Here is a 25,500-nt window from a genome sequence, read left to right as displayed (position 1 = left end):
CTAGTGGCAACACAGCTCAGCAGAATAAGTGGATACTCAGTCATACCTATCCTCCAATATTTTCACAGGCTACACGCTCACTCACACTCATGTGCCCTCATACTTAGCGGCGCTCACTCACTAACACTCGCGCACATTCATAGTCACATTCACACTTACCTGCACCCACTTACGCTGAAGCTCATGCACGCTCCCACCTACCGGCATTCACACACATACATGCAAACCCATGCCCACTCTCACTCACCAACAGTCTAGCCATGTTCATATAGTGCCCCCACAAAATCAGTCAATTATTTTTGTACGTACTCACATCAACTGGCACACACTCTCATTCACACACATGTCCACTCACATCTTTTGTCACTCACTAACGCTTGTATCTCGCGCCTGTGAGATGAGTGCGAAATGAGTACGCGAACCTATGAGTGGCAAACTGTCTCTCAGCGAGACCAGTAGTTGCAGTGCATGCGAAAGCACTGATGCAGTGGGCGGCTGTCAAAACAATAGCAATGAGCCTGTGCCAGCCATCGGTCAGTACACAAAACAACACACAACTGCCTGAACATTATGAACACTGCCAACCACTAGGGCTCCAGAGGTCCATTTATGCTCGTGCAAAGGACTTATGGAAGCCAGCAACATACAAAATGCTGTGGCCACATTCTCAAAGACTTCATCAGCCGCCTCAGTGCTACAATCAGGTGTTGGGTGCAACACTGTTGCCTACATTAGAAATTATGAGAGAACCAGCGGCAGCATGTGAATTTTGTTGCTCTAAGAAAGCAGTGCTGTCATGAGGGAAGGTCATGACAAGCACATTCCATAATTGAAGTGTACTCCCACAGAGTATGCGTGCAAGGGTAAAATTTTACAGGGAAATATCTTCATTTTCCAATAAAGTTACGAAAACTTATCGAAGTGAAGTGTTGAGAGAAGTTCCCAACAAAAAGTGCATGCATGGCTCATGACAATGCACTGGTTCATTTCACGCAGGTGATGGTGATGTACACTGCCTCTATGTGTTGTTAAAACTTACTTTATCCTTCACATTCAGTTGAAGCTGCACCTAGCCACCTCTTTCCCTTTCCTCTCAAGACAAGAATTTCCACTGAAATTGTCTCCACAGTAACTACAAAGTAATTCCTGAAATAAGTTACTCCCAGTCGTTTGAAATAAGATATAACTGCTTTTGGGCATGCTGATGAGAAGGAGGTGGCCTAAAGTGCTGAGCAGAGACAGAAGAATACATGATCCAACTCTTATGCATGAATCTTTGCTCATTCTTGACAGTAATACAAACTTCATGCATACCTTTCACACCATGCAGTCTCCTATGGCAACCTAAAGTGCTAAGAGCGTAAAATAACAAAGCATGATTCTATATGCTACTTACAGTTTCAGTTTACTACACTACTGACTGTTATGTCAATGCCAAGAAACTTCGCATGAAAATCAATTTAAGCCAACCTGGCTTCATTGAGAGCAAGCCGTTAAAACTTGAATATCCAACACAATTTGAACTAAATTACTATAGCTGTCCCTAACTGAAGCAAAGAAGTTTGGAAGCCTTTGATTAGATCTAGTGGCTCACACAGGCATGGTTGCCAGCACATCACACATCTGTCTGCTCTGTAATCAAGAATTGCAAAGGCAATCTTTGTAGTGCAATAAGCAAATGCATGAATCGGCGACTAATGTGAAAGGTATTTTCAGAAATTTTAATAATGACCAGCCATTTTAAAGGATGGATATGCAAATAACTTAAAACTTGCAATTACTGCACATATTTAACAAGTGCCAGCTTTTCCTTTCCCCACTGCAAGATGCTTGGCCCCATAATGAGGTACTTCAATACTTCTTATCAAAGTTGTAATATGCACATAATGTACATTGTACATAATGCAACCATAACCACCACTGACAGCCCCACAACTAGTAGTAGTAGTACCAAATTTAGTGTCTGAAGAAACCTAAAGCAGCAAGCACATGGAACACATTTTCAATGAATTTAGAATGTGGGGTTGCCTGGCATCAATGAATCCATTTCCCATTGACTGATAGCCATGCTTTCATTGTGGCTGAACTGCATCCCACAAGTTGCCTGCATTAATGGGGTGACCTTCTAAAACCTATTTTGACAGAGGGTTGCAGCATGGTCATTGAACAGCTGAAACAAACACACTGACTGCAGGCAACACTATGACAAAAACATGTTGAAACTACACATCATGTGGCTTCAGCTTAACAGACACACAATGTGTAAAGGGTAACATAAACAAAGGAATATCTTCAACGTTAGTTGCAGCCTTGTAGCATGACAAGGACAAAAGCCAAGCACATCCAAGCATGGCACAAAAATCACAGCCTACGCGTCAGGTTAGAAGCCAGGCAAAAAAAGAAATAAGCTTTGAACTAACATCGCCAGCAACAATGCATTAAAAAAAAAGAAGTATGTGCTAAGTGAAATGCCATACACTGTTAATAAGAAAGACTAACAGAAAGATAAGCAATGGCATCTACAGTGAGTTCTGACCTGGGAAAAAGTGTCCAATCAGACAGGAGTGACATTATATATCTTAAAGAGAAGAGAGAGAGAGAGGAAAGAGAAGAAAATGTCAGCAGGCTGTAGCTGAAGCTCACATAAAACAAAGACAAAAAAAAGGAGTGCTGCAAGAGTGGCATTCCCTGCTTCTTTTGTCTCACATTCTGTGTTAGTAAAGAGAAAAAGATCCTTTCCAGATATATATATATATATATATAAGTACTGCAGTTCTATTTGCTGGCTGTAATTACCGACGCCCTGGTCTTAAGCCACTTTGGGGCTCCCACACAAGGCTGCATTACTGGAATATGCTGTCTCTACAAACTCCTAGTTGACAACCAAAGTGGAGCCAGTAAAATGCGACATAAGCAGCAAAAATTATGGATTACCAGGTAAAAACCATGCAAAGAAGTTGTTGCCTATTTGAGGTATACACAAACTAGCCTTTATTTTACAATTACACATAATAACATCTCAAAGAGAAAATTTAAGTCTCTGACACTGATTTTGTTGCTGGGTGTTTGACACCAAGCATGCAGCTGCACGCCAGCTTTCACCACTGTGCAAAAGCAGTTGCGAAACTCCCATCAACAGTACAATTACATTATATAATAAGCTTTTGCTACTAGCTGAACAATGTTTTGATTTTTGCCACTTGTTAGAACAAAGAACTCCACCTACTGTTGAATCCCATGTAACATATGTGCAATAAACAAACGTTTCAGTTCTTGAATCAATAGAAAACTGCAAAAACTGCTTAGTATCCTCAAGCTACAGCATACTTCCACATATGGAGGTTATGCATGATGCTCTCTGGTTTTCCGCTTCCTAGACAAGCCTAATATCATAATTGGGGCCTAATGACTCACAGCATTACAAGCTTCACATTCAGGATTAACAGTCACACTTCTAGAGCTTTCCATTTCCCCCCCCAGGACATTTATGGGGTTAACTGTTTAATTTGTTTCTTTTTTTTAAACCCAAGCAGCGAAATATGTCAATGGGAGCAGGTGACCTACTTTTCATTACATACATACACATGTGCAGCAAGCCAGACTTGACCGTCACACTTCAAGGGAAATTTTATCTACATTTATATAATAGAGGTCTTGCCCGGGACCACGTGGCAGTGGGTACAAAAACAAAGGGAAGCTAGTGCAATATCAAATCATGATCACTTGTAATGACTTGCATGATGTGTACAATTAAAATGCTACCATGTTTAGGTGTTAATATAAGTAGACTCTCGCAGGTATACTACCATAAGAACATAAAAACATTCCATATAGTACAACTGTGAAGAAAGCTCAAAATTTTCAATGTACTGTTGAAACAATTTTATAGACGAGTTTGCAGTGCTAATGTGCATCCTATTCCCAATACTATAGAAGAAAAGACTGTAGACGAATTATGTAGTAGACTGGGTGCTGAATTGCTCCCCTGTGATTTGCTCAAGCAAACATTCTTTAGAGTCCCTTGATAGAACATTCACAAGACAATGAAAGAATGTTCATTATAAGGGGCACAGAGAAGTTTTTGTGTCAACATTATTCTGCACCGCACCGATGCTTGCTAATCTGACCTGTAAGAATAACTAGGCAAGTTTGAGAAAGGCAAATAAGAGGAGGGGGGGGGGAGAAAAAAAAAGCAAATGTTTCAGCTGAACAATTTCCTTTGCTTAGACTGAAGAGAGCCCCACAATTCAGGGCCAATGCTGGTCTTTAAATCAATGCTTCCCTATCTTTACCCCTTGACGCAGTATTCTGGATAGATTGTTTTCGATGTCTATCAATGTTAGCACGCACTGGCTGGCTCAAAGCCAGTAGAGGAAGGTGCTAAAGAAGAATGACACACCTCTTTGACTAGCTTTATTTTCACTAATGGAGGGCAAATACTCAAAACTTCAAATATTCTATTCGAAAGGCACATTTAGTATTCAAGATATTCGAACCCGCAAAAATTGCTGTTGTCGGTGCTTTAAGCAAGCTTCGCCGCAGTACAGACAAGTTAAGCGGCGAAGCATATTTTCTGTGCAGTGAAGCATATCAAAAGTAAGAAGTGAGCACTGTCACAGAGGCCCCTGCTGGGGCTTATGTCTACCCAACACTATCAGCTCAAGTACTCGCACACTATGCTGCCTCTTCATGCATCTGCATAACACCTGCCTTCAGGTGGAAACCCACATGTCTGCTACTAATCTGGCTAAATGGCTAAAAACAGTTTCCAAACTACAAATTTGAGTGAGTAGCAATAACGTGTGACACGCATTTAGGAAACACAGATCAACAGAAATAGCCCTACTGTCAATAAAGGAAAATGTAATAAATAACACGGAACGGAATATCCATACTCTTGCGCTATTTATAGACTTTAGTGAGGCATTTGACTGCCTCAGCCATAACATCGTTTTATATAAACTGGAGTGTTACAGAATATGTGGTAGCTGTTTATCTTCATTTAAATCTTATCTAATTGAGAGATTCCAAAGTGTGTACGCGAACAGTTGCATGTCTTTCGTAATGAACAGATTTGGCGTATCACAAGAAAGCGCACTAGGATCGCTTTTATTTAATGTCTACATCAATGATATTGTAAAACTTGTTACTAAAGCTCAATTCACTACATATATGCTGATGGCAGCACTGTCATGATATATGGAAACGATATGCACAATTTAACAGTAGAATGTAATGAACTGCTAGAAAGATTGCCTATCTGGTCTCAGCTAAATCAAATTAAAATTAATGTGACTAATAATTACTTTTTGTTCCAAGAATAAGCTGCTCCAGTTAAACAACATCACATTTGAAGGTAAAAAAATAGATACAGTTGAAAGTCATAATATTCTTGGAGTTTATTTCTCTTTGCACTCATCTTGCGACATGCACATAAATTATCTGTGTAAAAAGCTTCTGTGACGGGTCGTATCACAATGTCGCAATACACTTATTATAAGAGCCAAAGTGCTGATTTATAATGCATTATTTAATGCACAGTTATATTACTGAGCTTTAGTGTGGTGTACAATGACCAAAACTAACATACACACAGTTCTTATGTTACAGAAGATAATTTGATATGTTGGAAATATAAGTTACTATTCAAGCATCACAAAGGCGTTCCCCTAGGTAGTATAACATATTCGAATTGATAACCTATACACTTTTTGTTTATTACATACTGCACAATATTCTTCAGGATGTGCTAGGAGCTATATAAAACAATAAGCCTCCTTAGAGCATTGTCGCATTAATGCGAACACGAGGAATCCTGAGATATGGTCAATTTCATACTTCAGAACACTATAAACATCAGTCGCTAATATATAACCTACCATTCACTTTTAACAAATACAAGCGTATTGAGAATTTTAGTAGGAAAAAACTCCGTTCATACTTTGTTCACTTGTAATGTATCCAATGTGACTATTATTTTGCCTTTGTCTATTTTTATGAGTGTATACTATACAACTTGTTCAGTTTTCTCAGCAAATGTTAACCTTCTAAAATCATTCTCTGCATTGTCTAGCTGGTGTTAGATTCTCTGGTATATATAGAATTGCTACGGTAGTGTTGTGTGAAATTCATTGTGCTAAGGCTATTTCAAATGCTGGTAACTCACCATGATGGAAATAATGTTTCAGCATTTCCGTTCATGAAGAATTCCAGCCGTCGCTGGAATTATATGTTAATTATTGTATATGCACACACACTGTTTGCCTTGTCTGGTCTTTTGGGTCACGTCAAGATACCTATGTAGCGTTTAGCCCAAAATGACCATCTAGTATGTAAACTGGAGAAAAAAATTGATTTGATTTGTTGTTCTGTGTGACATATGGGTGATTTCAGTTAATGTACGCCCTGTTCGCTTCACTTTGCTGAGCGCTTGTAGCCTCAGCTTTACGGGGGTATGAACCATCGCTTATGGAGGTATGACTAGACGGCACGTTTCTGTGCGTTGTATGTGATTCCAATGAATGCATGCACTGTACGCTTCACTTTGATGAGTGCTTGTAGATTCCGCATTATGAGGGATGAGCCATTGCACATTTTGCTTGCTTAGGTTAGGTTATTTTGCTTGCATGAACCATTGCTGATGATGTTAGTTTTTGTACCATTGGACCTGATGACACGTCTTTTTCAAGGCCATCGGGGTATGAGCGATTCCGCCTTAAAATTAGAAATTGTTTGCTTTTATTTGCGATAATGGAGAGTACATTCATACAGAGAATGCAATAAAATGTAGAGTAAAAACTTAATTGGTAAATGTTTGCAGAAGCATCCACAATTGAAATCTCGGCCCAGCGTATCGCAATGCTAATACAGTCGATCCCGGATATATTGAACCCGGATATATCGAATTATTGCCTATATCGAACACTTGAAGAATACCCTTGAGAACCCCATGCAAAAGTATAGCGCTATTGTTCGCGTATATAGAACTCCCATGCAGCGGCATATCGATGTATCGAACTCCGTGCTGAGCTGCGCCCCGGCAAGTGCGCTTCTCCCACCATACCTCACCCCTGCAAGTGCGCTTCTCCCATCACATCACACCCCCGCAAGTGCGCTTCTTCCATCGCATCCCATCCCCGCAAGTGCGCCTCTCCTCACGAAGCTCTCGCGATGTTCCCACGATCTCACGCGCGCCACCCCGCACACTGTTAAAGGGGCGTGTGGGTAAAAGGCACGTGACGAGGAGCACTTGGAGTGCGATTGGGTGTGGAAGGAAAGCGGGAGGAAGAAACCACGCTGACCACACGCACCCGTTTCCTGTGTTTTGTGGCTGACACCGCTGGCACAGCGAGAGCAACGATGTCAGTGCAGCTTGGCTTTGTGGTAGTGCAGAGACGCAGAGCAGTGCATCTTTCAATTCGCTTTGTTCGTTTTATTCATGAGGCTAACGCGAAGGCTTGAGACTCGTGTGGAGCAGCGCATTTTTCTTTCAGCTTTTGACCCGTGTTCTGGAGCCATGGCCGCGAAAAAACGCAAGAATTTGGATTTTTCAACAAAGGCGAACATCATTTGACGGGCGGAGGCTGGAGAGAAAAAGGCGTTGGTCGCCGCGGCGTTCGGAATTCCTCGCAACACCCCGAGTACGATCCTCAAGAACAAAGCCGATGTTAAGCTGAAGGCAGTGCAGTGCAGTCGCCCAGGAGCATGTCGTGTGCGCGTCCCAACCTTCGACAATGTCGAGAAGGGATTGTACGCCTGGTTTTTGGAGATGATGATGCTGGATACCTGGACAGCGAATTTCACGAGCTATCGGCATTCCCAGGCGGCGTCACAGCACGCGATTTCGTCAGCGCTGACGACAGCGTGCAAGCTGTAGCGGATCGCGCTGATATGGAGATTGCGGCTGACATCATGGGTGATGAGGACGCAGACTCGAGCAGCGGCGAAGGTTCCGACGAAGAGGACCAACCACCAAGCACTACAGCTGAACTTGCATCAGCTTTAAGCGTCATTCGCCGCTGTTGTGGCACAATGGAAGGAGCTGGCCTTTCTCGTTTGGACACTGTCAAGAAGCTTGAGGACAGCTTAATGAACTTGATGGTGCAAAAGAAAAAGCAGGCAAAGGTCACAAATTTTTTCCGCCGAAATAAAGTGCTCTAGTCATCGTGCTGTGTTCTTGTGCACAATTCGGATGTTCCTACTATCCGTTGGTCAAGCTGGTGCAGGAAAAAGTCAGTCCACACCACATAGCATGCGGTGTAAAGGGCAATCTTTGATCGCTAATAACTCCACTTCTGCTGAACACATTGAAGTACTTACTGCTGCAAAGTACTTCTGAAATAGTATATTCAACTTGCATTTCTCAACCTCGATAAAAAGCGGTTCAGGACTCTTTTAAGGAACGCTGCAACCATGTTTGTTCAAATATGAGAGCCCTCTGATAGTATGTCCTACAGATTCCAAATGTTTTTTCAGCGTGTTAAGAAAGTGCTGCAGCAATCCTTTAAAGGATAATTAGGACATAAGCGCTTAGCAGCGAAGACAACATTTGCCAGAGGAGAGTTAGATAGGTAAAACGTTACAAAGATAAAGAAAGCATGCTTTCTTCCAATATAAGTCAAACAGTAGCTCCTGCCATGGTATGCTATTTAGTCCTCGACACAACTGACAATTATTCAGATTTGTAAGGCATGTTGGTACATGTCAGGACGCGCGGTAGCACATAGGTGCCACAGCATGAACGGCACTTTAGTAAAGGCCAATGGCAACAAAATTTGGGAGCTTGTAGAAAAGGCTGCGTACGGACATGGAGTAGCCTTTATACCAAATTTAATGTTTGTAGTACGAGAGGACATGTTGTGAAAAGCTTGCAAAATTGAGACGTTTAGACAAGACAAGACAATGAGACAAGTAAACAATGCTGCTACCACATGCCAGAAATTACTGAGAATCCAGAAAGCTGTGAATCCGTATGGCGTGTGGGCATAACCTCCTACATTATGTGAAGCTTGTAGCAATCTGAAAATCTAGGGAGCCATGTTCTGGTATTTGCATCATATCTCTAACCATCAGGTGCCCGCGTCATCTGCTTGGGTTAGTAATAAAACTACACAATTATCAGCCCTGTAGCTTTTGCCAAGATTTCTTCAATAGTATATACTGCTCATTTACAGCCGATTTAGCAAAAGTGAAATTTTGTTGCAGTTGGCCCTTAAACTTTGGCTTCTGCACAGATGGCTGAAAATGAGAAAAACTATAAAGACACCGAGAAAAAGGCTAATGTTCTTAGCAATTTTTCTGAATAAGAACAAGTTGAACGACGATGCTTGCACTGGCTGAAAAATGTTCATTGCAGCTAGCTTGGCAGCGCTGCAGTGAAGTTTTCACTTCTGCTTACGTCACAGCCAAGCTGGAAAACAAGAACATGACATGTTTGTAATGCTACTTTGTTACGAGTTAAGATTTGTAAATTCATAAAGCTGAGCTTACGAGGCTGACAATTTCATAAGCATTGACAAATTCCGAGCATACGTCCATAAGTTCCCAGAAATTGTTTTTAAGATGGAACATGTGTTTTTAATGTGCATGTTAAAGAGCTCCATATAGTAGAGGCTATAGCAAAGGCCCCCATCACAGTGGCACTCAACCCACAAGTTGCATCTGGGTATTAAACCTCATCACTAAATTCTCGATCTCTACTCCCGACATGCTGTACCCCATAATTAAACTTTCAATAACTAGCCTTCATGTGCTGCTAATAGCATGTTTTATTTTCCAGGTCATTGGTTGAGTGCAACTGTTCGAGAACAGATGACTGTTAGGAAAGCCAAGAGGCATAAATAAGCAATGCACACCGACTAGCATCATACTTATTCTAGGAGCTATCAATGTGACACACCCATTCACAACAGTCTGTTGTTTCACCTAGAAGTTCTCCAGAAATCAACACTGTATGCAGGTAGCAGCATGATGGGAACATGCCCTCACTGAGTACATAGGTGCGGTAGCCAAGGGTAGCCCAATGACAAACAGCAACGTCATAAGAAGACCAGCTAGTCACGAATTCTCTATAGCAAGGCAGTTTTAAAAAGTCACCAATAAAACAATATGAGGCATAGCCTAAACTGCACCAATACCACATAATAGAGATGATGGAGCTTGCCTCATGGTCCAAATGCGCTGCAAACCATGCTAAACGTGCAACCAAAACTACCAAGATTCCTTACAATATAAGCCATATTTTCTCCAATAAAGAGAGTTGGCCGAACTGCTACTAGTGTCAATAAATCTACTAACAAATGAACGCACAGCTTCCCCATGAAGTCACATCCAGTTCAGAAACCTTAAAAACAGTAACTACAAAGAACAAACTTTAGCAGGAATTTCCACGTAGACACTGCCCTGTGTGAGCGCATATTTCTGGCCTCACTAAGAAAAAAAGAAAGCCACACTGGATCACGGCTGCCTGATGGCATCTCTTCATGTGTGGTTCTAGCTCCAAAACAAAACACCATAAGGATTGAGGTAATCAGTTCTGCTCATCCTCTCCACTACAACCAGAAAAATAGATGGTGTTCTTTTGCTAAATAGCAAGGGTTAGGAGTACTTGAGATAATAAGGCAAGCACTTAAGGCAAATAAGTACCTCTCATGTTGTACAAGGTGAACAAAAGAGAAAAGCGACAGCTTACAGAATATTCAGTCAAGCATGAATGCTGTAAGTGGGATAAAAAAAAAACTGAATTTTGTCTTACATGGACAGGACTTGACTCAAACAGTGCTCGTGCATGCTTCCAGATTGGAAAGTGCAGCAACTGCCAATTCACATAGTGGTGGGTCTGTTGCCTGTTTGGTGTGAGGTGTCCATGCCAAAGGGCCAACCAAAATACTTTCTGTGTACCAGTTATTAGACAAAAAACAAACACACAAACCAGATAGAATGAGACCAATGGACACAGTGGGTGGCCCACCACTGACCTTGTTGTATGCATTGCCCATGGGGCTACGCATGTTGGCAGCGTTGTTGTCCGTGTATATTTTCACCTGGTTGTCATTCTTCTTGAGGAGGTTGGAACAGGGAGGAGTGGCTGCTGTCTTTTTGGCCTTCTTGCGGTGGCTGGCATAACTGAAACATGGAAAACGAGGTGCCAATTGTTAGGAATGACGTACCGACAACCTTAGCAACACAGATGGCCTTGCAGTGTTATCTTTAAGGACATCTTGCAAAGCCTTTTATAAGAAGTGTGGAATGTGCCTGGCGTGGATGGCAAAACCTCACAAATCTGTGTGCAAAAAGTATTGTAATGCTCCTTGTATAGGTGGAGTCAATGCTAATTACATTTTGCAGCCTTCCGCTTCTTTTCAGTGCTCCCAGTGTGCTTGAACCAGTGCAGTTGTGTTAAAGAAAAGCAATGCCCGTGTTGCTCTGTGCTTTGGTACATGCGTGGCCTTCAAATAACTAATGCATAATTAGGACAGTCTTGCTAACCAATGAGTGGAAACAATACCACTGTGCTGATACTTCAGCCTTCAAGATCAGTCATTCCAGTGTTCTTGGAGGCCAGAGTACTGGCACAATGGTATTGTTCCCCACCATCAGCCAGTGCCTTATTATTAGTAAATTACTCAACCACTTTTGCTTCCTTTTCAAAGTGAAGATAGCAGACAAGATGAAAAGCTGGAACCGCTTGACAAAGGTCCTGCCCACAAGAATTATTGATGTTTAGTTGGGTGGGAGGCAATGCTTGGCAGTGATATGTGATTAAATCCTGTCGATAGTATATGCATGCATTAATGTATCACACAGTTACAAATGCAAACACAGTTGAAGATGGCAGAGAATTGGGTAGTGTGATTGTGAAATTTGGGAACTTGCAGTTGTCAGGCAAGACAGGAGGAACTGAATATTGCTTGGAGGGGCCTTCATGAATAAGGCTGCTGCTGCTGATGCTACTATTGCACAACAAAAGCGTAAAAAGTGATGAGAATTTCAAGACATCGAAGGAAAGAGTACACATACAGCCTTATGAGTGCAATTAAAGGTCCCCTGCTCAATGTATAGGACTAATACTTGGCTCAGGCGTGTGCGGGAGCACTGCCTAGCTAGGCAGGTTTGTCTGCCATGCTCAAAAGTGTTGCGAGGCCTCTTTTGATTTGAATTTCTTTATATGAAAATAAAATTTGGACAGCACTTCAATGTGTTTGCCACAATGCCATAGAATGACACCTGTAGGCTTGTTGCGAAAAACCAGCAGATGATGAAGAAAAAAAAAAAAATCCTTACTCTCTAATTTCGTCCAACTTGGAAAGCAGAACATTTCATGCATTGCGGAAAATTGCGACTTATGTTAAATTTACACACATGAACTATATTCTCAAGACCCAACTCCCCTCTTGCTTAAGCGTTCCAGTTCTATCTATGAGCAATACGTCTGTATGTCACTAATTCATGAAGAGCAACCAGGAAAAATTGTATGGACAGTAGCAAGACATGGATAGAGAAGAAACAAGAAGTTCACCAATCACTGGATCACTGCAGCTTCAGCACTATTGAAGCGGTATGAGCCTTCGAATAGAAGATGAAGAAGCGCGAGAACCGGGAGACAGGAGAAGAGAAGAATGAAGTGGGAATAAAAATGTAGACAAGATGGACGCCAGTTCCACAGCAATGCTTTACGTCTACTGTGTCATTTAAATAGGAACGCTACATTATTTTGGCGCAGCCGACAGCGAACTCCAACATGTGGGTGAGATTTTTCCTTGAGGAGACCTCCGCGGACAAGATCATCTTTTCGAGATACCAAGCTGAAGATGAACCAGCGGTGGAACTACCTCGCGAACTCAACTCGGCAGAACTCATGAACCTGGTTTTAGAGAAGGCTTCCATGGACCCTGATGAACTACGTCGGAAGGGTGCTGTGAACGTGAACTTGCCTCTGGTGATCTTCGACGAATTAGTTCTTCAACCGATGCGTCGACAGGACTCTGGATCACAGTCGTCGACGGAAGAGGTGAGCCTCGTTTTGAAAGCACTTCGGCTACAACAAGAACAGATTTCGCAACAAAACCAGCTGGTGACATCGCTTATAAGCTCTTTAAACGCTGAGAAGTCAGTGACTAAATTTGTAGAACCCGATGCATTCGACGGCATGTCATCAAGTCCAGAAGGCTGGCTTGAATTCTATGACTACGCTGCTGGGAAGAACAACTGGCACTCTAATGAGGACAAGATTACTAACATGCGTAGTTACTTAAGCGGTGTTGCACGGAAGTGGTATGATTTGCACATTATTGAAGAGGCTGGCAACTCTTGGAATCAGTGGAAAGAAAAATTCTTGACGACATTCCGAAGCAACCCAGTGCAAAGGTGGGACGCCGCGCTTAATTTCAAATTCAAGCAAGGCTCCCTCGTCGAGTATTTCTTTGACAAATGCCGCCTTTTAAAGCTGGCCGAGCCTCTGCTTCCTCCGTCTGCCGTAGTAGCACTAATAATGCACGGTCTGCACGCGCAAGTCCTGAAGCAAGTGCAAATACGGTCACCTAAAACTATGGACGGGCTCCTGGAGTGCCTTCACGACATATCATTTACTTCAGAAGAAAATATAAACGCTAGCTCAAGCGGTCGCTTCACACGGTCCGGCGCGGATTGGTCAAGCCGTAATCAGCGAGAACCGCGCCGCCTTGCAGGCGGCACAGAGAACTTGGGTTGGCGCGCTCCCAGAGGTCGGGTGCATAACGTCGACAGCGACCCCGTTCCCCTTCTTTCGGACGCTGAAGAGGCTCCGACGACAACAAAACTGATAAACAAGGGTGATCAGTCCGACCCGATGACCACAACTGAGACTGTTTATTTAACTTGCTCTAGCCTACTTCACATCCCTGTCAAAGTGGGAAACAGACATATGATGGCTTTGGTTGACAGCGGTGCCTCTGTGTCTATAATTAATGCCAAGCTGGTAGATGCAAGTCACCTGCATAGTGGAAGAGTACTACGGGTGCAAGGCTACGACGGAAAAGTGACAATGCATAATCAATGGGCCTCAGTAAACATCGAGTTCCAAGGTCATCAAATAGAGAGTGAAGTACTGGTGATTGAGGGGGTGACGTATGACTTTCTGCTATCCAGACCAGATATAAAGAAACTAAAAATCAACGTTTACTGGGACGATGCTGTTTTAGTGGAAGGACTATCAAGGCAAGAGACACAGCCTGATAGAAAAGATAACCTGCGAGTTGTCAAGTGCGCGAGGGATATTGCAACGACCTATCCTGAACTGGTATGCATAGGAAGCTACCCACCAGCGATGACGTCACACAAGGTGCCTTTCGAACTAACCGACAAGACTGTCATCCGAAAATCGCCTTATAACATGTCAAGAGAGCGCAAGATATGGTTGAAGAAGGAATTGCAGGAGATGCTAGACGCGAATATAATCCGGCCTTCGGTGTCACCCTTCGCCTCTCCCATAACTATTGCGCCGAAAGAAGATGGAACTTTCAGACTGTGCACAGATTACAGGGTTCTCAACCGCCAGACAGAGCTTATACCATTTCCCATGCCGAAGATAGACACGATTATAGATGAGACAGGTGGTTGCCGATGTTTTTCACGTATTGACTTGTGCAAAGGTTTCTGGCAGATCCCGCTAACCGAAGAAACAAAAATGTACACTGCTTTTATCACGCCCTTCGACCTGTACGAGTATAACCGGCTTCCTTTCGGCTGGAAAAACTCACCAGCATGGTTCCAGAAGATAATGAACGAAGTCCTGAAGCCTTTCCTAGGTGTCTTTTGTAACGTGTACATCGACGATATTATCGTCTTCTCCAAAACAGAGGCAGAGCATCAGGAACACCTGTCCCAGGTATTAAATGCCTTGAGCTTGGCACACCTCAAGGTTAATTTTAAGAAAAGTGCGTTCTTTCAAAAAAAAGTTGTGTTTCTTGGAAGAGTCTTTGATGGGACTACCAAAAGCACGAAACAAGAGTCCGTTGAGAGGATATCCCAACTGGTAAAACCATATGACGTCCACTCATTGCGTGTGTTTTTGGGATTAGCAGGACATTTCAGACCTTTCATAAAAGACTTTGCCATAAAAACAAGATGCCTCACGCGCCTAACGCAGAAAGCAGTTCCATTTGTGTGGGATGAGGAATGTGAGAGAGTCTATCGTGATCTGGTGCACAGAATCTCTGCTGACCCTATTCTACGCATACCAGATTTCACTTTACCCTTTGAACTGAATACCGACGCCTCACATTATGGAACAGGTGCAGTCTTGTACCAGAAATGTCCAGAAGCATCCGGCCGAGAAAAGCGACACGTAGTAGGCTACTACAGCTACACCCTCAAGCCACCTGAAGTCAACTACACCACTACTGAAAAGGAAGCGCTTGCAGTCCTTAAAGCAATTCAGTACTTCCGTACGTACCTAGAAGGTGCGAAGTTTACTTTGTTCACCGATCACCAGGCCCTCACTCATCTCTTGAATATGACCCAACCTAAGGGACGTATCGCCAGATGGGTGAACTATTTGCAGCAATTTGATTTCACCATCTCCCACAGACCTGGACCCCTTTTGACTGATGCAGATGCATTGTCTAGACTGATGATACAGGCCGAACAATCTGAAGAAATCAATGAAGTAAAATTGTGGGAAGGCACTGAACAATTGATGTTTATGGAAGGTCGCTATCAAGTCCCGCCAACGCTGATTTCAAAGGTTCTTTATTTGTACCACGATAGCCCAGAATCTGGAGGACACGACGGATTTTGGCGCACCTACAACAAGCTAGTCAAGAGATTTACGTGGCCTCACATGAAAGAAGACGTCAAGCAATACGTTCGTTCATGCCACCTTTGTCAAGTCAACAAAGTGAAATATAAGCAGCCTACGGACGCCATGATAATACCTTGCCACTCGAACGTGCCTTTTGAAGTTATACACCTTGATTTTGCCGAGCTGAATAAGAAACGAGAAGGAGTCCGAAAAACGCAAGCTTTTCTTCTGGCCATAGATGAATGCACCAGGATGGTCGCGGCACGGGCAGGAAAAGAAGATGCGAATAGTGTCATCGCCCTTCTCGAACGGGATATGTTTAGGACAACCAGGACGATTGTATGTGACAACGGTCCAGCGTTCAAGAGTGAAAAGCTAGCAAGATGGGCTCGAGACCATAATATATCAATCAAATTCTGTGCGCCATACCATCCCGCAGCGAATGGGCTTGCAGAGCGTGCTATACGAGATGTAAAACAATACATCAGGATGTACGATAGTTTCCCTGGTGGTTGGAAATGCTCTTTAGAAGCAGCTGTACGACATCACAATCGCTCCTACACCAGTGGCTTGGGATGTAGCCCGCAGTTCGCTTCTTCAGGAGAGACCCCTATTCTTCAGGCGGACCGTGAATTGGGGCTGTTAGAAAATCTCAAGATCGTCGAGGAGAGGAAACAAAAATCGCAGGAGGAGAGGTACCGTAAACGAATGAAACAAAATTTTGACAAGAGACATTGCTTAGATATCCCAGACATTCAAGTCACCGACCTCATTCTAGTTAGGAAAGGAGTAAGAGGATCCAGTGCCAAATTTTATGGTCCTTACTCTGTGACAAAGACAGCCACTCAGAAAGGAATATTGAAGACAGTGTGGTACATTGGTGAACGGGGCGCAGTTGAATGTGCTTCGATTGGAAACGTTTTCAAGTATTACCCCAGGAGGGGTTAGCAAAAGAAACCTGGAAGGGTGAAGCGGTATGAGCCTTCGAATAGAAGATGAAGAAGCGCGAGAACCGGGAGACAGGAGAAGAGAAGAATGAAGTGGGAATAAAAATGTAGACAAGATGGACGCCAGTTCCACAGCAATGCTTTACGTCTACTGTGTCATTTAAATAGGAACGCTACATGTTAAATTCACACACATGAACTATATTCTCAAGACCCAACTCCCCTCTTGCTTAAGCGTTCCAGTTCTATCTATGAGCAATACGTCTGTATGTCACTAATTCATGAAGAGCAACCAGGAAAAATTGTATGGACAGTAGCAAGACATGGATAGAGAAGAAACAAGAAGTTCACCAATCACTGGATCACTGCAGCTTCAGCACTATTAAACAACTTATCTAATGAACTCACCTAGGATACTGAGGCCCGCATATGGTGTAGCAAATATTGTTCCAGCAACCCCTTGAGAATGGATTGTAGCCACCCCGGAACTTTCCTGTGACCTAGTGGGAGAGATGACCACAGGAGTGAAATTCGGTTACACTGATCTCACTATGTCACTATACATGTAACCAAGTCACTCCGCAGATCATACTTAAACTACATAAGCATAAAAAAACAAGAGAAAAAGGAAAAGAAAAAAAAAATGTTGAGTGAACAGCTGGAGGTAATTTTTGCAGTGCCAAATGACAGCGGGGCACGAACATATCTGCCAACTCTCACGACTTTACAGTAAAATACCTGATTTTTAGACATTAGTGTCATACAATAGTTGTATGACACTAATGATTTTACAATTTTATCATTTGTGACTAGTTTAATGAAAAACTTATTCTCAAAAATACAAACACAGCTGCTGATCAATTTTTCACAGCGTAATTTTTCAACCCGTCCATTAATACGGGCCTACCCACAAAGCAGCAAAGCCAACTTATGGAACCAGTGCATAATGCAACCAATATATCGGACACAGTTAAATTAATATTTCACAAGTACTATCGGCATCAAATAAAACACGAACAGTGGAGCGCATGGCTGAAGCATAACTGAACTAAAGATATTATGCATGCTGTTCAGTGGCCAACACTGACCGGTGTGCACATCTGGTGTGACAACACTGTGCGATGGTGCTCCCCCTAAACTGTGATATTTTTCTTTCTTTTTTGGTCTTGTTTTATGTTAAAGCAAAAAACGAAAAACCAAAGAAAACAGAAGTTAATATATTGCAGTTTAGGGTCAGTATTATCGCACAGTGCGGTGAGCCCGTATCTGCCATCGGCGTCAAATGAAAAGCGAGAAGCAGTGATGGTACAGTTTGCGCCATCATCTTTTCTCAGTTTCAAATGAAATCGAACCACAACAGAAACTAAAATATTGCAGTACAGGGGAAGTACCATCGTGGCAGCGCAGTCAAACCAGATGCGTGCGCCTGTCAATTAAAATTTAAAATTAAATTATGAAGTTTTAGGTGTGAAAACCACCATTTGATTGTTAGGCACGCCGTAGTGGGGTACCTCAGATTAATTTTGACCACCCGGGATTCTCTAACGTGCACCTAAATCTAAGCACACGGGTGTTTTTGCATTTCGCCCCCATCATAATACGGCCACCATGGCCGGGATTTGATTCCGTGACCTTGTGCTTAGCAGTGCAACAACAAAGCCACTAAGCAACCGCGGCAAGTGCGCCTGTCAGTGGTGATGACTGAATGACGCGCACCATACATTCAATCAGGCTTTGCCCGGACACTTTGCTGTTTGCATTTTATTTGATGCTGACAGTACATTTCATGAACACTTGTGGCTCCTGTCATTCGAGCTGCAAATATACAGTGTAGTGTGCCTGCCGATGGCGTCCCTTCAGGGCAAGGCCTGCGAATATTTAATGAACAGTCAGCATATTGTATTGAGTGGCGAAATAACTTTTAGTACTTTTCGACTCACGGCAGTCACGCAGTGGTTACTGTGTTCTGCTGCCGGGTGTGAGGTCATGGGTCTGAGTCCCAGCCAAGGCATCCGCATTTTGAGGGGGGAAGAAAGTAATAACGCTTGTGTACTTAGACTAGGCTACACATTAAAGAACCCTGGGTGGTCAAAATTAATCCGGAACCCTACACTATGGCATCTCTCAGAGTTGAAGTGTTGCTTTCAGATGATAAACACCATGAATTAATGAATGAATCAATCAATATATGTAGCACTATATATATATATTTACATAACAGTACAATTTTAAAAAATACCTTTGTATTTTTGGCTAAGACTGTTCCATGTTCTAGGGATGGCAGGCCTGCGCAGCCTGCAGGATCATTAATGATGTACCCTTTCCATTCTTCCTTTCACCCTACTGAGGCTTCGGGCCATACTGTACGATTAAAGATGTATTCCTTCCTTCCTTCAATAACTCTATAAATAAACAAGAGGCAGCTCTTGTCTTTGAAATTTGCGCACGACAAACTAAGTTTTTCAGACAAGTTAAACCAAACACGAATGGACAAACGCTCACCTGCTCATTTGTGGTCCGGCCTCGAGAGACTAGAACTATGTGAAACCCCGTGAGGCCCAAGATGGGGATGAAGAGTACAGTGCAGATCACTATAATGGCCATTCTGGTGGTGCAGAGAGTGTTGAGTCAAGGCCAGTTCATACGCGAGTGTTCACTTGGCACAAAACTTTGCACCTCGCAAAAACCAGGGTATCGCTCTGATCAGGCAAAATTTCTTCACAATGATTGTACATAACCAAAGAGCAACTTCAGAACAAAAGACATTTTTGACAGCTAAAATAAATACAATTTGAAATCAGATTATTTGAACAGCAAAATAGCTAAATGGAGCAACAGCCCACAAGACAAACAAAATGAACGGTCAATGCACATTGACTCATTCTCTTTGTCCTGTCCTATGCACTTACTCCATTTACCAACCTCCTTTACTCCTTACCAACCAGCCCAAATTAGCAGCCATTTGAAAAAGCAAAGCTCAGTGATTATTTGGGCACTGCTATTAAATCAGCATACATACAGCCTTTTTCCGAGGCATACAATTCCACTCAAGTAGCCAGTGTTAGTAATATGCATTTCCTCCTACATTGTAAAGCTTGAAGCTATTCAGCGAAAAGCACACCCCGACCTCAAAAAATACATTTTTTTATGTTGACTGGCTGGATAATAAGAAGACAATAAAGAGAAATACATTAGACTCCGGCTAATTCAATCCTGAGTGAAGGTCTTGGCACCACTCATAAATTTCTTAAGGGCCAAAACTTCTGTTAAACAAATTTGGAAATTTGCCATCATGAGATAATTTGAAATTTGCTGGTCGGCACAAGAATTGTGAAGAATGTTGTTTCTGCCCGTAATTTATCACGCTTCACCAATGAAGGCGGCTACAGAGCACACGACGGAGAGGGACACAGTGCAGCACGCAGTGGTGTACACGTCAAGGATACGTGATGATGCTGTGGTGACTGTTGAGGCGATGGCGGTTATCCAGGATGTACACGAGGCACATGGCAAAGATGGAAATCATGTGGGTGCTGAGAAAGATCAGGAAGAGGAAGAAGTAGCGGTAGTTGCGCCGCCCTATGCAGTTGTTCACCCACGGGCAATGGTGGTCAAACGTCTGCACGACAAGAAGCAAAAGGGAGATTGAGAATTGCGTATATACTGCTGGAGTGGTTCGATAAAGAAATAAATGGCTTAAAAGAAAACACACACACACTTTGTCACTTAAAAGAAAACACACACACACTTTGTCACTTCCCTGCATTAGCAATAGCCTACCAGGTACATCAAAGGGACAGTAAAGGCAAAGTATTACTCCTCACAAGAATGATAGATTAAGGTAAAGAAAACCTCTGAGCCCTTGTTTTGCATAAAAGGTGACGTAGCAACTGAGGAAATTGCGGGTGGAGGCAGCATGTCTATTGAACAACAGACCACCAGGAAAAAAGGGGGTGAAGATACAATATGCACATTTAACCTCACACAGAATGCCAACACTACATTGGCAACACTGAAACCATGCTCAGCCAGGCAACATACCACTGTGGTCAGTCAGGGCACTGCACACTCGTGCAAACATTGCCGACAAGTTAATGCAGAAAGGTAATATCAGTGAGTGGTTCTGCGCAAAAATATAAGCTTCACTCAGCTGTGCTTTCTACTGTCTTTATTACATCAATTAACTAATGTTTACCTGCTTTGAAGGGGGCACAAGAAGTGCCACTGGGAGCTGGTTCCACACTTCCCCGATGGTGGCACCGAAAGATTATAATATGCAAGGTCCTCCAAGTACGCTTCTTCAGGCACACCTTGCTTGGCCTAACCAAGATCGTAGACCTCAAACTAGAGTCATAAATAATGCATTGGCATGCAGACTGGTACAGCCATGCCTGCTGCTCTTCGATCTTTGCACCATGCAAGCTTTCAAAACGCATCTCTCATATTCAACAGCAATATTAGTGGGAAGCTGGCCAGCCTAGCAAGTTGGATGCATTGAAAAGGCTCCTTAACGTTATTTCACGTATTGTCTATGCGGTCTCACATTTGCATCACGTTACCACTTACATAAACTGCACACAGAATGGCGTCTCTGGCATTTTGTAGACCTAAAAATGACACTTTAGCTCAACTTGTCAAGAAACGAGTTTTCTTTACACTGTCGCTCGAATGCCTTTGAGATTTCAATAGAGTACTGCACAACTTCGTCGACTCGATAAGACTATTGACTCGACGGCCGTTGAAGCTGCCTGTAGAGCAGCGCCTACTACACAGTTTAGATGAAAGACTATCAGTTCAAATGCCTTTAAAATGCCCACTTGCACCGGCATTAGTGTTATTTTAAAGATGATGAATGTGCCTCACGTTCTCTACTACGAATCCCCACAGCAAACAAGGAATAATAGGCAGCCATTTTCCCATTCCTATTATGACAAATGATTCAGCAGGCAAGGAAGCCAATCCAAGCCAAAGCCTGACCTCTATGCAGCTGTTGCACACACTGCAGTGGGAGCAGCGCGGAGGACGGTAGAACTGGCATGTTGTGCACCACTTCATGCGAACCGTGATGCCGTTGATTTCCACATTCTTGTACAGTGGAAACCGGAAGTCGTCGTCCTTCTCGTGATACGGCTTGTCTGAAAAGGCAAGGAAACGGCAGACGCGCAAGCCCCAATGTTTTGTTACTCACTAGACAAAAGACTGCACTTCTGTGATGATTCCTCAGAAGGTTCTATATGCAAGCAATATCACAGAGCAGAGAACGGCTTTGTAGCCTGGTGCAGTGAAAAAGCGCACATAAAGAATGTATCAACACATCAAGTAGGCTGTGATCTCTGCCAACAGTGGAGTAATGATATTTACTTGCACACACACCAAGTGCCTGCGCACACATGTCGCTTTTCTTCTCATTCTGGTTTGAATAAATATGAATTGCAAGAATTTTACAAGTGACTATAAATAAACAGCATTTTCTAGAATCACTTGGACCATGGCACCATTTCTCCAAGATTAAGTTCGGGTGGAATGATCTATAATAATAACAATTTAAAAAAAAGTGGGGGACTACAGTACAGGGCAAAGACAGGACACAGAGAAAAAGAATGCATGCGTGCAGTACTACACTCTTCTGCTCTGTGTCATGTCTTCGAGCTGCTTTCTCATAGCTCATTCCACTTTTACAATGAACCACTAATATCAGTTGGCACAGCAGTGAGTTTAAAGAGAGCAACAAAGAAACACATTGCACATAAACCACAAGTCACAGCAAGTAAGGTGAACCACAAACAAGATCACAAAAGCACACAAAGAGCACAGAACTGACACCCAAATAAGCAGTGGCACAAAAGCTAGAAAATGTGTCGATATTAGCAGGCATAGCCTGCGTTACTGGCTCAGTATGAGCACAACCAATTTGCTGGCTGTGAGCTAACATGCACATATATCCACAACTGTGAACCAGAAGATGCGTCAAGACTTCCTCAGGTGTTCCGCACTTCCACCAAGATAGTGTAATTTTGTTCAGCATAGTTCCAAGTAGTAGTTAATTAAATTAGGGTAATTATAGTGTAGCAATTCCTATCACCCTATTCTCTTCTTTTCTCATATGCCACTCACAACCATCCAATCTCGGTGAATGCGTAGGCACAGCACCGTTGAGATCACTGACAAAGCCCAAAAAGGAAAAGAATCCGAATAGTATTGTTACATTATCTCGCCTGAGCATCAACTAGGATGGCTTTGTGAAAATTCATTCTAAGCATATCAATTATGAGTAGGGAGGAGGAGTACAGTTCTAGACACTTATCGGAAACTGTCAAAAATGATAACTTAGGCATTCTGCAGTATATACAGTTAGGCACTAGTAAGTGGCTATCCTTCCGCAAACGAGCAAAACATCACCACCACCACCAGAGACACGACGGAGAGAGACGTGACACGAGCTACGAACGAATCCAAAGTAAAGAAAAACCCACATTCACGAGCAATATCCTCGATCACTTTCACAGCATATGAGGGCTGACGTGTGCCTCTCTTTTCTATGTCAGAAAAAAAAGAAACAAACAACAGGAAACAGGCAATCAAAAGCAGAATAGTGTGAATGGGCAAGTTCAACAACATAACTCAGGACAAGAAATTAGAGTTCCTTTCATAGTGGCCGTGGTCAGCGTGGTAATAAAAACATTGCGAAATCAGCCTGTGAAAACTTCTGAATTGAGAAAACAGGTTTTGTCTGTCATTGACTAATTGCCGCTTTCTTGTCTCTAGCTAATCTTTCTTCACAAAATTCTGACAAAAGAAATTCTACATTTTCTATCTGCTAATAGCACCCATTTTGCAGCTCTTAACCAAATTCACTTGATCACGCATGTAGCTTGATGAAGTTGTGCGCGTTACTGATCAATACTAAATGCTATGTAAGAATGGAAAACTCAGCTGACTTTTTTTTTTCATTTCTTTTTTTGCCAGCAAATATCAGTGACAGTTGAAAGTAACATAAAGCATGTATCCTTTTTTTTTTTTTGCGTAGCTGCAGCAGCAACTGGCCTGTGAGACTTTTGAGAAGACGATTGTGAATTGATGTCCCACAACGAAATTTCCAAGCATCACTCAAATCACTAATAAAAAATCTAAACAAAACTCAACTAACTTGCAACGCCAGCAACAAAAGGAAAAAAGAGTTGAGTAAAAAAAGCAGAGTTGCTTGCGCATAAGCTAAAAAAAGAAAAAAAGTAAGTTCTACGTGCGAGTGCAGGCTAATCACAAGTTTTGCCTCGAAGTGTGGCTTCATGGCGCACTGCTGTGAAGCCACACCGAAAACAAGGATTGTGTACTTATTGCCATGCAGCCTCGCCGACTTTCAGCAGCAAGCAGAAGTGAAAGCACACGATATCCGAGCACAAATAATTAAGGAAAATTTTTTCTTCATTCTTTTACCCTACAGCACAAAAAAGCAAAGAAAACAAAACTGGCTTTCCTGAAATGCAGAATTGCCCGAAATACGGCAGCCAGCATGTTTTAATATTGCCATAGCTGAGCAGCTGGTGTGCTGTTATTGTTTTGGTTTGTTAAATGTGACGATAACCAGTGCACAAAAGTATGAACAATATACTAGCTATGCAATAATTACCTTCCAGCTATGCCTGCACCGTCATATTATGGAAAATGCGTGCTGCATAAAAGCCATCTTAGGAGTTTCCTAAGGGGTCAGCAGTGCCAGATTGCTCTTATAACATTGGGGTGCTGTCGTGCACAGTTATGTGCATGCATTAAACAAGCAGATTGCCCTTCCCATTTCTACGAGGGCCTGCAATTGGCGATGTGGGGTGATGTCAAGTCGAGCAAGTGTCTGACAATTTGTAGGCTAACCTTTTTAAGTTGCTTCGTTTTTGACTTCCACTACTTTGGGACATAGCTAGTGACAAGCAGCCATGAGTTCGGTGCGAGACACGCAGCCTCAATGAATGACTCAAGCAGGGAGTGCAGCAACGCTAGTACGCCATTGACTGCTTGGCAGAGAGCCAGACAGTCGCAGCTAGCTGTTACAGTTTTGGTTCTGGGAACTTGTATTGGGTGTCTCCAGCTTCGGCGTCTCTGCTCTCAACACGTACCTCACTGCACACATCTTTCTCCGGTCTTTACTGCTGTCCTCTGTGGTACAACTTCTCCTAGCACTTCAGCACACTTCCCACTATTTCGTAACGAATTAGAAATTATGAGATCTACATTACAAGCTTTCCTTCATATTACAGGCTTTTTTTCCCCCTCTCTTTTCTTTCAAAGTAGGTCTGTTAAGAAACAATGAAGTACTCTCAACAAGGAACATTGAGTAGTTATGATCAAGTGATAAAGCCAAGGACTCATAAAATTAACAGACAAATAAATGTTCACATGTGTTACAATTCACAAAGGCCGCAAAGGGCTTTCCGGCAGTTAAATTCATTTGGTTAAAGACAAATGTGGTTCAATGTTCTATCAAAATTCAATAAGAAAAAAGATAGAGAGAAAGTTGTGACAAATGAAATGAAAGTGCAAATGACAAAAGTGACAATGATTTCTTTTTGTTCTTGGATTGTAGCGCCAAGTGACATACACACAGACTAGAAGAAGACAGGACAAGCGCTAACTAGCAACTAAATTTTTATTGAAACTATCAACATGCATATAAATGATTGCAAGTACCACAGCATACGAACATGACAAGGTTTAAAGACTATCGGTTAATCATATCAAGCCAAAAAAACAACAACAAAAAAGGCACTACTTGAGATTGACACA

General features: G+C 42.6%; 1 protein-coding gene across 2 annotated transcripts in view; it reads right to left on the bottom strand.

Moving 5' to 3' along the window:
* LOC135910683 (palmitoyltransferase ZDHHC8-like) overlaps positions 1–25,500 on the bottom strand; it is a 36,402-nt gene that overhangs the window by 5,941 nt on the left and 4,961 nt on the right. The window contains exons 3-8 of one of the 2 annotated variants that reach the window (XM_065442723.2): positions 23,199–23,261; positions 21,703–21,860; positions 20,172–20,344; positions 19,228–19,330; positions 17,134–17,225; positions 10,977–11,124 (exon numbers count right to left, since the gene is read on the bottom strand). In XM_065442723.2, coding sequence (XP_065298795.1) covers positions 10,977–11,124; positions 17,134–17,225; positions 19,228–19,330; positions 20,172–20,344; positions 21,703–21,860; positions 23,199–23,261 — 737 coding nt within the window. The remainder of the gene's footprint in view (positions 1–10,976; positions 11,125–17,133; positions 17,226–19,227; positions 19,331–20,171; positions 20,345–21,702; positions 21,861–23,198; positions 23,262–25,500) is intronic. The other variant, XM_065442724.2, reaches the window with a different exon arrangement.

This window comes from Dermacentor albipictus, chromosome 2 (genome assembly GCF_038994185.2).
Source record: "Dermacentor albipictus isolate Rhodes 1998 colony chromosome 2, USDA_Dalb.pri_finalv2, whole genome shotgun sequence".
NCBI classification, from domain to species: Eukaryota; Metazoa; Arthropoda; class Arachnida; order Ixodida; family Ixodidae; genus Dermacentor; species Dermacentor albipictus.
The sequence above is the reverse complement of the archived record's forward strand: the minus strand, read 5'-3'. Positions and strand labels throughout refer to the sequence as shown.